Here is a 19,869-nt window from a genome sequence, read left to right as displayed (position 1 = left end):
CACACACACACACACACACACACACACACACACACACACACACGTATTATGGGTCTCTGTTTGACTTTGGTAGAGTGCATCTTTCAAGACAATTGAGATCCAGTGAACACATGACGTTATTACAGCTACATTTACACCTAAAAGGATTGGATGTTGGTTTATGTATTGAATTTGTGCATGTATGAGAAGTACGTATGTAAACTTTGATAAGTAGAATATGAATGTTTAATGGTATTCTTAAAAATTTTATTGTATTTCTGAAGGAGTATAAATGTTTGGTAAATAACTTAGTGAAATTTAACAGTAGTTTTGCTGTTATATTAAATGGTGGGTTTTATCATTGTATATTTCATGGCACTTTTGTTATTTTTGAGTTTATTAGTATCATCTTTTTAACTAATTTTGTACATCCATTCTTAGCAAAGCAACATTGCCGCAAGCATCTTTGTTATTTAGATAATTCATAGCATTATATAGATGAAAACTCTTTCCATATTTATGCTCTTTACTTCTACGTAAATATTTTCATAAATTTTAATTTTTAATTCCTGTATATTTTTTAAATTTTTTATAAAAAATATTTGATGCTGAATTTTCATCTTTAAACATTAATTCTCAGAAAGGATATTATAATCTGTTTTTCACAATCTGAAGAAATTTAATACTGCAAGAATGCAAATCTGCAATATATTTACTTAAGGACAATCCTTTGAAAATCAATTGATAAAATTTTATGTATCAGCTTTTCTTTATATTTGTAGCATTCAGCCATTTTTACTATTTGTGTGTGTGTGTGTGTGTGTCTGTGTGTGTGTGTGTTTATGTAGTATGAGAAAGTAAACTGATATTTTGCACTGTTCTTGCTCTGAAATTCCTGTTGCTATTTTTGGTCCAACTAAAGGTTTTATTATAGATTACAGCTTATACATGTGCTGTGTATTTAGTCAACATAAAGTTTCTGTATACCGAGATTCTAATATTTGAAATTTCATAATATTCAATGTTTGAGAAGATATTTAGATATAAAACTAGAAATAAAAGTGATAGAGCAAGAAAAACTGCAATATAAGGAAGCAATACTTGAAAGAAGGCAGGGAGGAAGAGAAAACAGGGTGGAGTAAGAGAAGAGGAAGAAAAGGATACAGAAATGTAAAGAAGTATAAAGAAAAAGAGAAAAAGTTGTTAGAAAAGAAAGAGAGGTAGTTAGAAGATTGCTTGCTGGACTACACTGAAAGTTTAATACAATTAGCTACAGTAGAATTGTAGAGAAATGTGAGGAGTGTGGAAGTGAATAAGAAAGTTCATGGTTTGTGATTATGTAAGTAATTGACTGAATCAAGAAAGAGACAATGGTGAGGAAATTGTAAATATATTCAGAGTGTTGATGGTTGAGATAAGTGATAAAGAGAAAGTTACAGTTGTATAAAGGGAAAAAAATGGAAGAATGAAGGAAAAAAAATGTTGAGGTGGACAGTGACATGTATATTAACAGGACAGGAAAAACAACTAATCAATGCTTCAATGAAATAAAGCAAAAATGATTTAATTACCAAATTCAAGTTCTTTATCCACGTATGAAGAAAAAAGAGTTTTCCTAGACATCAAGTTAAATCTAGGGGTTAATATGAGGAATTTTACAAGGGTGTAAAAGCAACATAATCTAGATCCTTCAGAATATGCACTGGTGAATTAAAACAATGACCACAGTGTCTTAAAGTTCGCGATCCCTTTATAAATCAGTCTTAAGATCTCTTGTGAAACAGATGTTGTTTCATTCTGTGGATACCCTAAAAAAATGTGTACTGTTTATACCTGTTCTGAAAGGTATGTTCTACTAATTCTAAAAAAAAAAAAGGCATTGAGTGTAGTCTGCTAATCTTCATATTAGCACTGTAAACCAACTCCTTACTGAAGAATTTGTTGTCAAGATAGCATGGTAACATCACTTGGTTTAATCCTCCTGAAATCTTAAGTATATTCAATATCAATAAGACATTCTTAAGCCCATGAAAGCGAGCTACAGTTATTTTAGGAACTATAAGTTTTTGATTGCAGGCATCTTCAGAAGAAATGGTAATAACAGCCTTCCAAAATTTAACAAGCAACCAATGCATTTATGTTAATATCAGTTCACACCAAAATGCAAGTGCATATTATATGGATAGTGTGTGTGTGTGTATGCACATGCACACTAGCTATAAAATGGATTTGAAACAAATCAAGATTATTTCGTATAAAACAGATATGAGGGCTACCTTCATAAATCTAGTACAAGATTATTGTACTATTTATGCACGTAAAGATTTTAACATGCTTCTTCAGCTGGAAGGTGTTAAAAAGGTACTCTAATAATATTATAAAGTGATAGCTAGCTAACATGAGATTATTCAATGAGTTTAATTTTCACTTATACTGTTCATCATCATCATCATCATCATCATCATCATTTATCGTCCGCTTTCCATGCTAGCATGGGCTGGACGATTGACTGAGGACTGGTGGACCAGGAGGCGACACCAGGCTCCAATCTGATTTGGCAGAGTTTCTACAGCTGGGTGCCCTTCCTAACGCCAACCACTCCGAGAGTATAGTGGGTGCTTTCACGTGCCACCGGCATGAGAGCCAGTCAGGCGGGTACTGGCGACAGCCACGCTCGAAATGGTGTATTGTTGTAATTTAAAAAATATTTTGGACTGTCTTGTAGTCTGCTATATATTTTGCAATGTAATAATTTTGTTTTAGTGAAAGCATGTGATCTAGTGATTAGAGTGTTGCACTCATTGCAAGATTGTGGTTTCAATTCCTGGTCCAATGGGTGCATTGTGTTATTGAACAAAACACTTCAATTCATGTTGCTCTAGTCACTTAGCTTCAGATAAGTGGCCAATGACAGACTGGTGCCCCATTGAAGGGGATTTTGTGATCCTAATCACTTTCATACTGTGCAAATTGAGCAGCCGTGTTAGGACATGATACAGTAATGTCCAAGGATTGTTGTTGTTTCACTTGTTGGATTACAATATAGAGGGTGTTATTTAGTTCATGCTGAGCTACTTAAAGCTTACTCTCGATTCACCAAATTTTACTTATTGCAAGTATGGCAGTACTTGTTACTCTTTACCTGTAAATAAGTCGCTAAACTTTTTGTTATCATTTTTTATAATGTTTTTGTTACTGACATGACTGATGAAACAGGTCAAGTGGACATATGTATCACTTCTAACCACAAACCCACCATTAGAATATTATCATCATCTATTACCATCCATTTTCCATGCTGGTGTGGATTGGACAGCTCCAGGAGCCACACCAAGTTTCATAGTCTGTTTTGGCTTGATTTCTATAATTGGATGCCCATCCTAACATTAACCACTTTACAGAGTGTACTGAGTGCTTTTTATGTGACATCATCACCAGTGCTTTTTACGTGGCACCAGCACTTACAACAATGCTTTTTACTTGGCACATATCATGGAAAATCTCATTAATTCAAAATTACAAACCAATGAATTCTAGAAAATACTTTGACAATACTTAGGAAATTTACAGTTCCAAACATGAAAATTGTAAACTTCATGAATCAAACTGCTAAATTCAACACTACTTGAATGACTGCGTTTAAACAGAGCCATTGTAACATGCTACAATGAAATGCATGGTAAACAACTTGATAAAAATACAATAGTTAGGAACATCATCATCAGTAAAGTTCTATACAGGATTACACAAATATTGAGAATATTCAACAGAAAATAAAACCTAAAAAACAACATAATCACACAGGTAAATCACAAATGAAATTAACAAAAAAAAAAATTAAAAAAACCCCCAAAAACTATCAGACTTAACTGTTGAATAATTTTTAAATGCTCGTCAAAAACAACAAAAATCACCAACACTTTCCCCATTTTTTGTGATCCAAAGCAAAGTGTGTGAAAACATACTGTTCAACAATCATTTCATTCCAAGGGTGTTGAAATACCTTTGATACATTAATGGACTAATGGATTTAGGAATGATAGTGTTCCAAACTGAATGTAAAGGTCTAATTAATAATATGAAAAATATTTAATAAAAATGAACAGATTTGAACATAGACATGTTCACAGTCTATGCATCCACACACATACATGTATATACATTTATATTTACACATATGCATTTGCATATATGTGTGTGTGTGTGTGTGTGTGTGTGTGTGTGTGTGTGTGTGTGTGTGTGTGTGTGTGTGTGCGCGCACATGGACACATGCTCATACTTGTTCTATCATTGGACTGCAATTATGCCATAGCATTGCTTTGTAGTGTTAATCAAACATCAACACTGGTTGTCAAATGGTGGAGAAACACACACACATACACACACACAGTCATTGAATTTTGTTGTCGAGTGAGAGTTCAATATGTGTAGAGTATATGATTCCTGCTCAAAAACTACAGTAATGTGAAACTTGACTCACAAAATAAATATATATATATTATCATTTAATGTCTGTCTTCTCTGATGGCATGGGTTGGATGGCTTGACCGGATCCAACTAGCCAAAGGGCTACATTGAACTTCAGTGTCTGTTTTGTCATGGCTTCTACAGATTGGATGTCAGTGACTTTGCAGAGTGTACTGGGTGCTATTTTCAGGGCACCACTACTTCTGAGGTCTTCAAGTAATTTGCAAGACAAAGAAAAATCTTACTCAACTGAATGAGGTTGTAGTTGTGGAGAGAGAGAGAGAGAGAGAGAGGCAGCTTTATGGTATGTGTCGAGAGGGTAGAGTATGATGGAGGGATAGGCACATGTATCTTTCTATAAAGATGATGTGTGGCTTCTGTACAATATATAAGGGTGGCTGGGTGAATAATCGGGAAGACTTTTTTATATACGAGCATCAGTTTTCTCTATTGCATTGCACCTCACTTGTTAGCATCTGTAGATGCAAAACCATTGTGCCTTGACCTCTCTGTTTGAGACTTGGGTGCAGCTTCTATGAATTAAGGCGAACAACAACAACAACAACAACAGCAACAACAACAACAATAATAATAATAATAATAATATTCTCCTTTAGGCACAAGACCCGAAATTTTGTGGGGAAGTGTTAGTTGATTACATTGACCCCTATACTTGACTGATACTTATTTTATTGATCCTGAACGTAGAAACAAACGAAATGTCACTAAGCATTTTGCCCAGCATGCTAAAAGTTCTACCAGCTCACCATCATAATGACAATAATATTAATAGCTTCCAATTTTGGCTCAAGGCCAGTAATTTTAGAGGGAGGGTTTCAGTTAATTACACCAACCCCTGTACTCAATTGGTACTTTATTTTATCAACCCCAAAAAGTGGAAAGGTAAAGATGACCTCAGTGGTATTTAAACCTTGAGGCTAAAGAGCTGAAAGAAATGCTGCTAAAGCATTTTGTCTGGTGCACTAACAATTCTGCCAGCTTGCTGCCTTAATAATAATAATAATAATAATAATAATAATAATAATAATAATCCTTTCTACTATAGGTACAAGGCCTGAAATTTTGGCGGAGGGGTCAAGTCAATTAGATTGATCCCAGTACGCAACTGGTACTTAATTTATTGACCCTGAAAGGATGAAAGGCAAAGTCAACCTTGGTGGAATTTGAATTCAGAACATAGTGATGGGCGAGATACCTCTAAGCATTTTGCCTGGCATACTAATGATTCTGCCGGCTTAATAATAATTATTTATATATGGGCATCATATATAAATATAATTATATATATATGGGCCTTAATAATAATTCTAATCCTTTCTACTATAGGGACAAAGCCTGAAATTTGGGGGTGGCGATAGCTGATTGCATCGACCCCCAATACACAACTGGTGCTTAGTTTATCAATCCTGAAAGGATGAAATGTAAAGTTGGCTTTGGTGGAATTTGAACTCAGAATGTAACAATGGGCAAAATATTGCTAAGTATTTCGTCCAGCATGCTAACAATTCTACAAGCTCACCACCTTACTACTACTACTACTACTACTACTACTACTACTACTTATCATTATTATTAATATTATTATTATTTCAAAATTTTGCCGCAAGGGCAGCCTGGGAAAGGTGGGGATGAGTCAACTACAGTGACCCCCCAATGTGTTGACCCCGAAAGGATGAAAGGTAAAGTCGACCTTGGCAGATTTTGAACTCAGAATATAGCATCAGGCGAAATACTGCTAAATATTTTGTCCAACATGCTAACGATTCTACCAGCCCACCGTCTAAATAATGTTGCAACTACTACTACTATTAATAATAATAATAATGGTACAGTAAGTAGGGAAGAATAAGAGAGGATGGGAGAAAGAGAGAGTGTGAGAAGGGGAGATGATGTGTTGGTTACTTCAACATCTCATTTCATTAAGTAAACATGTTTATATTCAAATCTTTTAATAATCATGCTTTAGAATATATTTCGCCTGCAACCCCGCCTCTCTCTCTCTCTCTTGCTCTCTTTATTTTGCTCACTCTATGCTCTATTTCTTGAAAAATATCCTTTTTTGATATTTGTGGAGATGAAAGAAAAATATGAAAATCCAATGATGGAGCCTGATCAAAACAAAAGAAATTAATTATAAACATTGCAAAAAATTGAAATTCATATAGTAGCTCTCACCTTTGATTATTGGAAAGTGAATATTCTATAAAGAATTATTTGTTTGTAAATATATGTATAATAAATACACACACACAGACAAACACACAGAGACACACACACACACACACACACACACACACAAAAATACACAAGTGTGTGTGTATATAAATGTATGCATATGTGTGTGTATGTGCATATAAATATGTATGTGTGTGTATAAATATAATACGTATATGTATATAAACATGTATATATATGTATATAAACGTGTGTGTATATGTATATAAACGTGTATATGTATGTATATAAACGTGTGTGTATATGGATATAAATATGTATGTGTATATATATATATATGTGTGTTTGTGTGTATATACATGTATGTATTTATACACACACACACACATATATATGTGTCTGTTGTTTTTTCGTGAATTCTCCTACATATATATATAGCAGAAACCAAATATATTTTAATAAAAATTTATGCTCTTCTGCTTTCTTATAAAATTATTCTGTGAATGCACCTTCAGCATTTATGATAGTTGGGGAAACTATCTGGGACATGCTGGTGTACACATGTTATGAAGAAAGTTATAAAATGCAGTTATTAAGATATAGATAATAAAATACATAGCTAGATATTCAATCTTTGACAATTTGCGTGAAGATGCATATAGAAAATTGTTCGGTAAACAGTGAGAGAGAGAGAGAGAGTGAGAGAAATTCAAACAACTCTTACTGGCACATATACACATACACATACACATACAAGTGCTAATCACATGTATACATATACATGTACCCCACTCTCAAATATACATACACAGTATGTATTTGTGCACCATCAGTGTTCACATGTGTGTATTGTGCATATGCCTGTTTTTTTCATTTGAATTACTCTCTCTCTCTCTCTCTCTCTCTCTCTCTCTCTCTCTAACACACACTTTAATCATTCCCTTTCCACTGCATGATAGATTCTTTTTACACTAGAAGAATCTATCATTAGCTCTTCAATGCATATATACATGCATACATACATACATACATTCATACATATATATTTATATATTTATTTTTCTTTAATCTCTTAACTTGTTTGTCATTAGTTTGTGGCCATATTGGGGCAACACCTTCAAGAGTTTTAGTCGAATGAATCAACCCCAGTATTTCTTATTTAAACCTGGTACTTATTCTGTTAAACTCTTGCTGAATTGCAAAGTTACAGGGATATGAACAAACCAACACTGGTTGTCAAGCAATGCTGGGACAAATACAAAGACACACACATATATATTTATACACACATACGTATACATGATGGGCATTGTTCAGTTTCCATCTTCCAAATCTACTCACAAGGCTTTGTAACTAGAGTAGAAGTCATTTGCCCAAGGTGACACTCACTGAGATTGAACCTAGAACCATGTCTGAAAGCAAACTTTCTACCACATAGTGTGTGTGTCTTCATGGTGGTGCTCCAGCATGACCGCAAACACATAGCTGAAATGAGTACAAGAATAAAAGAATATATATATATATATATATTAAACAGAACATAACAATTAAGATCGTTTATAATATATTTAGTTGCACCTTCTTACATGTGTTTCACTAACAAAGAATTATAAATTATATAATGATGTAAATTATATAATAAAAATGTACTGTCAAATCTTCAAAGATGTGTAACCTTTATTTATAAGATTGCAGGATAGCAACCATCTTTCAAATGACAGTATGTTTTGATTATGTAGTTTATATTATTTGATGCTGATGAAATATATATAAGATAGTGTAAACTTATAAACAATCTTATAAACAGTTTCTCCTGTTTTGTTTTGTTTTTGACTTGTACTCTTTGTCTTAGCCAAACTGTGGATTCACACCAAATGAGATGAGGACAGCAAATAAACAGGAGTATGCGTACTAAATATTGGTCATTTGTAATGCAATTTGCATGAAATCATGCCATGTACATATGTGTCTATATATATACATGCCTGTTTTGTGTGTGTGTGTATGTGTGTGTGTTTATATATATATATATATATATATATTATTAATTAATGGTAGGCGATGGATTTCGTATTAGACTTTTGATAAAAGTCTAATATGAAATCCATCTCTTACTATTAATTAATGCTATTACCCTAACTGCTACTGCGTAGTTCCTGAACTAGATCCAACGGAAGTGTACCACAATTGCAGATGACAATAGGTAGCCTAAACTGTGCTGGTGCTCTACTCAACATTTAAATACACTAATCGAATTATACGTATTTGTCCAAATTATCTATGTGTGTGTGTGTGTGTATGTGTGTGTGCACGTTCATGTATGTATATCAGTATGCATATTTATATAAGTAGAAATGTGTGAACCTACATGTATGTATATATGATATATGTGAAACCTTGCCAGATCAGATTGGAGCCTGGTGCAGCCTCCTGGCTTGCCAGTCCTCAGTCAAACTGTCCAACCTATGTCAGCATGGAAAGCGGACGTTAAATGATGATGATGATGATGATGTATATATGTATGTATGTATGTTTTTATGCATAAATATATGCATGTATATCTGTGTGTATGTTGGCTCACATAGTGTTTGGAAGTGTGTTGTGTGTTCTGGCATGATGCAGTGCATAGTGATTGTTAGATTTGATGATTTAAATGTTTATAACTTTGGTGTATTTCATATTAACTCATATTATGTAGTTATACCCTATTTGTGCCTAGATGTTGTTGTGTTATCTATCTAAAGTGCAAGTTTTAAGCTCAAGACTGGAACTTAAGTAGTCTTGTGTTGGGATTTGAAAAAGGGGAGAAATTATGAATTTTGTTTTTGTTGAAGTACCGCTTACAAGTTTATCATAGATGCATTGAATTCTTATTTATGCATCATCATCATCATAATCATCATTATCATCATCACTTCTCTTCACCATCATCATCATAAACTTTTTCTGACTTGTATGTGTCCAAGAAAACTGTTGCTGAGTCCTATTTTGCTACAGTCAGATGTTTTTCCGTTTCACCAATCCTCACATATTTTCAAGCAAGGTAATATTTTTCTTAGTCTAAGGAATAGAAATAAATGACACTATTTGTATAAACGGTGATGTTTGCTCACAATCAGTGCACATATTTGAAGACAAGTGGGATGCTTAATCTCTTTTCATCCTGCTACAGTTACTGAAAAGCTCTAGAGTCCCTGATTAGATAAGGCATAGGACTATCAGTAAAAGTATTATTACATAACATGTTAACTGCCACATGTACCACTGTTAGTTCATCACAAGCTTCACACAACCACCATATGCACCACCAGTGGTACATTTTCATAATTTTAGAAAATATTTTATTTTGTATTGACTTGGCTTCAATGATATTTAAATAGTATGAGTGCTAAATATTAGAGTTTAATTATGAAATATTATGAAAATACAAAATAATTATATTTCATTGTAATTAAACAGTATGTAGTATAATCGCATGAAATATGTGGCATCACTGATAAGTTCCAGTAACAGGCCATGGCAGTTAACAAGTTAATGTACCACTGTTACTGACAATATTACTGTTGTGTGTGTTGAATAAGGCATTATGTATTCCTTACCATTCTTGTAGAGAATTGACAAGTGGTTTTAGTGTATTACTCTTAATCCTTTAGCATTTAAACTGGCCATATCCAACCAAAATATTCTACTTGTTCTATGTTGAAACTGGTCAATATTGTTCTAAACATTGAGTTAACTCATCAAAATCTCAAAGCCGCAAAATAATGAATCGTTAATTCAAAAGAATGTCAATCAATAAGCATTGCCTATGACAAAATAATGTGAATGCTAAAAGGTTAATAATCCTAATTTAAAAAACTTTTGTCAATACCATATGAGGTGTTCTGTGTATGCATGCTTATAGTTGGTACTATTGTGATCACATGATCGAAGTTTGAAACTGATTGTGCCATTTTTCTTTCTGGCTTTGCTAGTGAAGCAGCCATGCTTACATTGTAATGTGCACCAAAGAACAAAGAGTAGTGATCCGATTTCTTTGATCGAAAGGTGTGTCAAGTGCTAAAAATTAATCGGAGGCTTTTGGCACAATACTGGGACAGCGCTCTATCACATAATAGTGTGTATGAGTGGATCGAGAAGTTTAAGAGTGGCTGGACAAGCATGATGCAAGAAGATGGAGCAGGACGCCAGAAGATTCAGCAAGCTTGAGAGATAGTAATAGCGAACCGGTTCACCATTACTGCTCTTTGTTCTTCTCTGGTGCACATTGCTATTGGAGCGGCCATGCTTACTCTGTAAAGCCTGAAAGAAAAATGGCGTGATCAGGCTCAAACTTTGATCACGTCACCACAATAGTACCAACTATAATCATGCATGCACAGAAGGCAGTGTGACAGTAGTAAAGATATATTATAGTGAAAGTGCGGATAATTTTTGACTTCCCCTCGTATGTTTAACTCATACAGAGGTGTCTGGTCTAACAGACAAAGTGCGCTGAAGTTCACGTCATTCTTGCAGCAGTAACATCTTTATTACTTGGTACCATATTACCAAGGCAGTGCACTGTCTTTGTTTTAATTAACACTGGAAATAATGAAAAATTTAGTAAAATAACTGTCATCACACTAGTACATGGAATATGTATCAACATGAAATTTTGATGGAAGTTTTGTACTTGGATCACTTTAAAAGAATCTTGTATCATAGAACCAGGGGTGTTCTCAGGTGGGTTGTTATTTAAAGGGTTAAACTGCTGAATGGTCTCTCTCTCTCTCTCTCTCTCAAAAAAAAAAAATCAGTTTGATTCTACCACATATATATGAATACATTAAAAGTGAATGTGACATGTATGTCAGTTATATGGCTTACTATGATGAGTTGTGCCCCTCGAATAATATTAACTTAGAACTAGACAAATTAGGTCATAAAAACTTCTCTTTTTAACTCCAAACATTGGCTGCTGTAGTTGTTGTTTATCCTCATGTCATGTCTGATCAAATCAGTCTACTTGTGGTTAAAGACATCAGCTATGGCCAGTCAGCCTTTTTGTGTGCTTTGAGGGAAATTTGGTTGCTTCATCTAGTAAGTTAGGAGACTGCATTGTTGGCTTATGATTCATATAGAAATTAAAAGCATAAAAGAGACGTGATAATAGTTGAAATCAATATGGAAATGATATGTTACTTTGGATTTTAGATGTAAAATTGTCTTTTATTGTCTTGTATTATTGGCTGTTAACTCTAACAATTGTTGCATTTCTGTTTACAGGGAAGGTGACAGTTCAAGCACAGCTGGATCACTTCTGTGTCTGCCTGCTAACTCTGAGGTGACATCATTTGTTGTTGATGGCAAAGAGGTAGTGCTCATTGATGCTGATACATTCTCACAAGTTATGGATGAAATTGCATTGCTCAAAATGAAACTGGGACAGTTGACGAGTGTCATTCAGGTACTTTGTTATCGGAAACTGAGTTTCTCTATTCACCCAACAGCTTCTTCTTTTTTTTTTTTAGCAGAAGAAATTTTAGGAAATAAAAATTATAACAACAATAATAATAATAATAATAATAATGATAATAATAATAATAATAATAATAATAATAATAATAATAGGAACAAAATCTTTAAAAAATCACTTTAATCTACTTTAAGATATTCTATTTTTGACACTTATCAGTTGAAAATTTGAAACAAAACTAACCTGACTGTAGAGCAAACCTTAATAAATTATAATAATAATAACAACAACAACGATAATAATAATAATAATAATAATCTTTGTTCTCACAATTCCAAATGAACAAACAAATACAAAATTAATTGCTGATAGTGAATATTTAAAATTTAAATTTATAAAATATAAATTATGTATAAGGGTGTGCAACTTAATAGAATATATATAAAAAAAGAAAAATAAACAAAAACATGCAGGCATTGAAAAAGGTCTGAGAACTCTGGAACCTTGACAAACTTTAAGACAGATCAAAACATAAGCTCACTCCCCACCCATTCAATTTACACTACATATATTGTAGATTGGAAGTCAAATTATTCACCCACCCCATACTTGACAATGTCACATTTCATAAAATTCTCCAAAGATGTCTCTCTCTCTCTCTCTCTCTCTCTCTCTTCAAGTTGAAGCAAGTTTTATTGAAGCTTAACCTCTCCCCTTTATCCATCCCACCTTCCTTTTCCTACATAGTTATTAAAACGTTTTTGCCATGATTGCAAATGTAATCTGTGTGTTATAATCCTTGTAATGAATTAGGTCAACAACCTGACCTCTTCTACATTTTGTAACCACTACTTTTACTACAACTATGTCACCCAGTCTCTACGACGAATTAAGCTTCCTAAATGCACCTGGAATCACCTGTGACTTGACTACTGGTCTTATTGGATATGCTTATCTACAAGAAGGCACGGGGATTGTTCAATGTTAGCTCATAGGCAGGTGATTACTGGGCAATGGATAAATGCATGGAAGAGATTTGCATTGTATCCCAACAAAATTTATAAATTACTTTGTAGTAACTATGTAGCTTACTTTGAAGCTGGTATTATCTCCCAATGTATTATCAAGAGATGGAAATTTGAACTTTTAATCCTAAATATCCAGTGCCTTTCCAACACATCTGTGCAACTATGTTCTCTCATTGATTGAAAATTTCCTGGTTGATAATCTGTATATCAATGTTTTGTGCAAGTTTATTAGCAAACAAGAATAGTTATTCCACTGTGTGGTGAGAAGCTACATATATCACTTGATGTGTCAGATAAATTCCTTTGGGTTTTGTGTGCAGAACCGGAGCTTGGTGAAATTAGAGTAGCATGTTGGCCAACAGCAGATGGACTTTCTGAAACACTGAATAATCTGATTATTTAATTACTGCACAAAACAACTAGAATAATAATGATGTGTGTATGTTTACAAAGAGTGGTCTTTGTCTTATAACTTACTTGGTGACCCCACAGGTGCTGGTATCATGTAAAAAAAACACCCAATACATATTGTAAAGTGGTTGCCATTAGGAAGGGCACCCAACCATAGAAACCTTCCCAAAGTAGACAGAGCTTGGTGCAGTTCTCTGGTTTACCAGCTCCTTTTTAACCATCTAACCCTTGTCAGTAGGGAAAACAGACACCAAATGAAAATGATGATTATGTGTGTGTGTGTGTGTGTGTGTGTGTGTGTGTGCGTGCGCACTGTAAAGTGGTTGGTGTTAGGAAGGGCATCCAAACATAGAAACCATGCCACAACAGCTGTCCAACCCAAACCAGCATAGAAAGCGGATGTTAAATGTTGATGATGATGTGTGTATGTATGTGTCTGTATGTATGTATATATATATATATATATATATATATATATATATGCATATAAATCATTATTATTTATTTTTGAACCAACATCATTATTGAGATGTGTCATGATTGACTGAAGTTCGACCTTATATTGTCTTTGAGTCTTAAAAGGCTGAGTGATATCTTTAACCCATCCACTAGTGTACTGTATGTACTGTACTGTAGGATTGTATTGCAGTGTTACAAAGTTAATGTCATTCTGATTGCTTCCCATGATTGGTTTTACATCTTCATCATGTCTGCTTACAGTTTGTTGGACTCAGTTAGTGAGGGTCAACTGTCTTGGCCATGTACACAGTACAGTGTGAATGATAGTGTGCAGGATAGGAACTACTTGACTAGCTGTGGCTTTGCTGACAATTACCAATAACTCAGTTAGAGAATTGTATAATGGACTTTGATCCCAGCCCTTATTGATTGACTCCAGATATTTTGTGCCTTTTGCTTATAAATTAATGCTAAATCATTGCTGTTTAAAGGAGCTGTAAAGTATCCCTGGTTATATATTTTAATTACTGTAGCTTGATAGACCCAGGAAGACACGGGATGAAGTGGCAAAATGTGATCTTTAGATGTTGAGTCTCATGGACATGATGACAAGTGGCTGAGACTTCTGGTGATTCGTTGTGCTTGAGTAGACACACCAAACTAAGTGAAATCGTGTTCATGGTCAGTGCCTGTGACATGTAAAAGGCACTCATGCTAGTGACATGTAGAAGACAACCCGGTACATTCTGTGGAGTAGTTGGCATTAGGAAGGACATCCAGCCATAGAAACCAAGCCAAAACAGACTGGATCCTGGTGCAGCTCTCTGTCTTACCCGCTGCTAGCATGGAAAACAGTTGCTAAATGATGATGATGATGATTATGATATGTTAGAAATAGTAGATTCTATACTCGAAGTAGACAATACTCTGATAATCTTCATATTGCTCTGAACTTAACAGTAGCAGTCGTATATCTATTTGTACACACAAACACGCACATACACACACACACATGACAGGTGTACTTCCATGCTCTTATAATTTGTCTCTTATCAAACTTAACTTATTTCCCTATTCCATGCGATGTGCCAAATTAGTCTTTTCGCAGTTCTTAGTCTCTGCCTCCTGCAACTGGAATCTAACATCAGTGAAATGTATGGCTTGACAAGTGGCTTTACAGAAATGGTAGCATACAAGACCAAATGTTTGGCAATATTTACTATGCTAGCAGTTTGAATCTGGCCCAAGCTAACTTCACATTTCACCCATCAGAGTTTGATAAAATAAATATCAGTCAAATAGCAGGATTCATTCAGTCAACTATAGCCACCCCCATCTATCACATTTATGGGCTTGTGCTAATGTAAGAAATCAATATTATTTCTGAGATTGACAAATATTGGTTGAACATCAAACAAAATGTTTTGTGTAAAAGTTACAGCCCTTTATATGGTGAGTCTGAACTGTGTAAAGGTTAACTTTGTCTTTCATCATCTTGGGTTGATAAAACAAAACTCTTCTGTGGAAATGGGGCTGATCTTAATCGATTGTGCTTTCCTCCCAAAATTTGAATCCTTGTGTCTGTGCTTGCAATCAATATTTTTTCCTGTGTGGGCAAATCCAGTGTTTTAGCCAAGATCGTTAAATCAACTAAACAACTAAATATCATACTGATGTTGAGAAATATTTAGCTATTGATTTTTGGATCAAATTAAGAACCATGCTAGAAATAGCATTTATTTGGACTGTTTAGACTCTAGAACTATGTTGACATTTTCTTCAAGTTGTGGTTTTGTTGCTTGTAATGTTAAAGTGTCTGACAAGGAGATTGCTTGTATTCACACCCACACAATAGCTGCCTCTTCTGACACATATACTAATATACAACACATGAATGTATGCTCTCACAAATATGTACAAGTATATGTACATGCTCATACACAGTCTTACATATACCTTTGTACTCATAAACACAAGCTCACATATATACACAATTATATCCTCCTACACAATTATATAATAAATGGATAATAATCATTCTATGTAATCATGTCCATGCATACATTTCATAAACATACATAGTAAGAAACATCTAAATAGTGCAGTAGCATTTGTACACCCATGCATACTTGCACTTTTAAGGAAAAGCTAATGAGGGAGCTTCTATGCAGTCATTTGACAGGCTAGAAAGAGTAACCAAATTACTCTTGACAAGTTTAAAAACCTGGAAGGATACATACAACTGTGTAATTGTAGATATACAAAAAGACAAGATGGTCTTGATCAATACTGACCTGAAGTTAAACAACAGCCTGAATACTTTCACAGCTGTACATAGTTTTGACAGTCTCATCTTTTCCAAAGACATGGTGTATAGGATCACATTGTCCAATGTCTTTAATCTTCGGTTGCCTCAATCAGAGACAACATGGAGCTAAACAACAGCAAGAACAACACCTACTCTTAAGCATACATACTATCCATCCATCCATCCATCCACCCATCCATCCATACATCAATCTATCCACCCACCCACTCGCTGAGTGGTGGTATTCCTAGATATTCTTAGAACAAATCTGTCATACATTTAGATAACTCTCATACTAAATCTAGACATGACATATTTATTCAAGTACAATGTAATTCCAAATATAATGTAATCCCTACTTTTAGTATCTAAAATCAGTAATATGTCTTAAATTATTTTATATTATTTTCACACTCTCAATTTTGACCTTTCTTGTAAATATAGTATATGTACTGGATCGTATCTGAATTCATTGCTATACAAAATAAATTATATACTGAACTCTTGAACAATCAAACTATATATATATATATAATATATTGAACATTACTTGTATAATGCCAAATGTCATGATTCTGCATTGCATTAAAGTGAGACTAGTCGTTTATACTATAGCTATGGCAAAAGCTGCAGATTATTGGCTGGGCTAAAATGTTATCTTCACTTTGAAGCTCATTAACAAGTGATGATCATAGTTGGTATTCAGTTATCTTCCGTCATAATGTATCATCATCATTATCAATTTGTCCCCATTTTCTATGCTGGTATGAATTGGACACTTTGACAGAATCTGACTGGATGGAGGCCCATGTTTCTCTCTCTCTGTATGTGTGTACACACACACACACACACACACACACACACACACACAATATTTTCTTGTATATGTATAGCATTATATACATAATGCTTTACTGAACAACCATTGGTTTATAATCTATGTATATTGGAAAAGCATTGTTATAGAATATTTACAAGCTGGGGTGTTCTAATTTTTATTTATAAAGTTGCTGGCATGGCTTATGCAGCTAATTTTACACATGCTTCTGAACTCAATCCCTTTGAAATACCTTGAGCAAGTTTTCTACCATTACAATTGGTTGATTAATGCTTTATAAATAACATTTGGAAACTGTGCTGGAGCCAAATGTGTGTGTACATATATAAAATGAGAGAGAGGCCTGTGTTGTGAATTTGATGACATAATGCTAGACATTGTACAGATGTAAAACAACAAAGTTGACTTGTAATCCCTCTCTAGCATCTTCCCAATGCCTAAATCTGGCAGTGTGCCAAAACTGTGGCATAAGTCAGAGATGTATCATTGTAAATAAAGATGTACAGCTGTATAATACTGAATCAGTGGGATGCAATCAACCCGAACTTGGAGAAAAATCAAAACAGCTTTTGTGCAATAAGGAGCATTGTATCTTAGATATTGACCTTAACCCATTAGCATTTAAACTGGCCTTATCTGACTCTTATATTTTACCTATTTTATGTTCATACTGGCTCAATCCAGTTTCTCACACCTAGTTTACAATGTCATTGTAAAAATATACCATCACATCAAAATCTCACATCTATAAGGTAGTCTGAATAAATGAATATTACATTGAACAGAGTAATCAGAATGCTAAAGAGTTAAGATCATTGAGATGAAAAATAGTAACCTGACAGTGGTGCTGTTTTATCCATTTCAAAAACACTTCTTTCTTATTCAGTGCACAGAGACATCATCATCATCATCATCATCATCATCATTGTTTAATGTCCGCTTTCCATGCTGGCATGGGTTGGATGATTTGACTGAGGACTGGCGAACCAGACGGCTGCACCAGGCTCCAATCTGATCTGGCAGAGTTTCTACAGCTGGATGCCCTTCCTAATGCCAACCACTCTGAGAGTGTAGTGGGTGTTTTTACATGCCACTGGCACAAGGGCCAGTCAGGCGGTACTGGCAACGGCCACACTCAAATGGTATTTTTTATGTGCCATCTGCACAAGAGCCAGTCCAGCGGCACTGGCAACGACCTCGCTCAAATATTTTTCACATGTCACTGGCACAAGTGCCAGTAAGGCGACGCTGGTAATGATCATGTTCAAATGGTGCTTTTTACGTGCCACCGGTGTTGAAGCCAGTCAGCTGCTCTGGCAACGATCACGCTCGGATGGTGCTCTTAGTGCTCCACTCGCACAGATGCCAGTCGTGTGGTGCTGTCATCGAATTTGATTTTAATTTCAATTTCACTTGCCTCAACACGTCTTCGCAAGCAGAGTTTAGTGTCCAATGAAAGAAAGGTACACATAAGTAGGCTGTTTACACCCCTGGCATAGGCCATGGGTTATGGTCTCATTTGGCTTGCCGTGTCTTCTCAAGCACAGCATATTTCCAAAGGTCTCGGTCACTAGTCATTGCCTCGGTGAGGCCTAATATTTGAAGGTCGTGCTTCATCACCTCATCCCAGGTCTTCCTGGGTCTACCTCTTCCACAGGTTCCCTCAGCCACTAGGGTGTGGCACTTTTTCACACAGCTATCCTCATCCATTCTCACCACATGACCATACCAGCGCAGTCATCTCTCTTGCACACCACATCTGATGCTTCTTAGGTCCAACTTTTCTCTCAAGGTACTTACATGATGATGAAAATACTTGTGGTGTACAGTTGTACCTCTCAACTTACTCTGGGTCAAAGAAACCCTGTATTGAGGCACAAGAAACAAGATGGTGACCACAGGTGACAACAGCAAATAGTTTAACAGCCTATCAGGCATGTTGCAAGGAGATACTCATTTACCTTCATTGTTGTCCTGGGCTATATACTGAATCTATTAATGGACTTGCTAACTTTCCACACATTGGAACTGCACTCTAAACTACATGGTTGTGAAGCATACTTCTTAACCATCCATCTATGCCTAATTATTAATCTTGTCTTTTAAAAGAAAATTATACCCAGAATCTGTCTGTCATTAGTCTTATGTTATGGTTAAGTGGAATTTTAATTACTAAATATAATTAAAAACAAGTTGTAGTTATGAGAAACTAATTTGTGATGCATTTCATCATGTCCTAAATTAATATGACCTGATTTCCTGCATTGATATCACATAGAGATCTGCTGTACATTACATACCCTATTGTATTGTACTTTTTGTACTGTATGGCACTGTTATGTGTGCATTAATTTAACAATATAATAGACTTAGTAAGCCTCTTTAATTATTAATATTGTAATTGAATTTTATTTCTTCATCCCAAATTACTCTTTGGCATCGAAACTTTCAATGTTTTGGTAGTATTTGTGGATATATGTGAGGAGGAGAGATGTGTATGATGAGAAAGAAGAGATAGGTCAAATTTAAAACAGGAATAGAAAATGAAAGGAAGAAAGAGAGAAAAAAGTTTCAGAAATATTTCTATTTTTGAGATGATGTATGTGACTGGCGAGCGTTGTGGATTTACTGTTTCTCATATCTAAAAGAACTAAGATGAGCTGCATATCACTGTTTAAAATTTATGGTTGATCCTATATATATATATATATATATATATATATAT

At 34.7% G+C, this 19,869-nt stretch overlaps 1 protein-coding gene across 15 annotated transcripts in view; it reads left to right on the top strand.

The window, feature by feature from the left end:
• Window positions 1-19,869, top strand: part of LOC106879466 (uncharacterized) — a 268,985-nt gene that overhangs the window by 184,838 nt on the left and 64,278 nt on the right. For 11 of the 15 annotated variants that reach the window (XM_052971400.1, XM_052971397.1, XM_052971410.1 and 8 more), the window contains one exon: window positions 11,911-12,091. In XM_052971400.1, the coding sequence (XP_052827360.1) occupies window positions 11,911-12,091 (181 nt within the window). The remainder of the gene's footprint in view (window positions 1-11,910; window positions 12,092-19,869) is intronic. The other 4 variants (XM_052971418.1, XM_052971428.1, XM_052971425.1 and 1 more) reach the window with 1 other exon arrangement.

This window comes from Octopus bimaculoides, chromosome 1, assembly GCF_001194135.2.
Source record: "Octopus bimaculoides isolate UCB-OBI-ISO-001 chromosome 1, ASM119413v2, whole genome shotgun sequence".
In the NCBI taxonomy this organism is placed as follows: domain Eukaryota; kingdom Metazoa; phylum Mollusca; class Cephalopoda; order Octopoda; family Octopodidae; genus Octopus; species Octopus bimaculoides.
The sequence above is the reverse complement of the archived record's forward strand: the minus strand, read 5'-3'. Positions and strand labels throughout refer to the sequence as shown.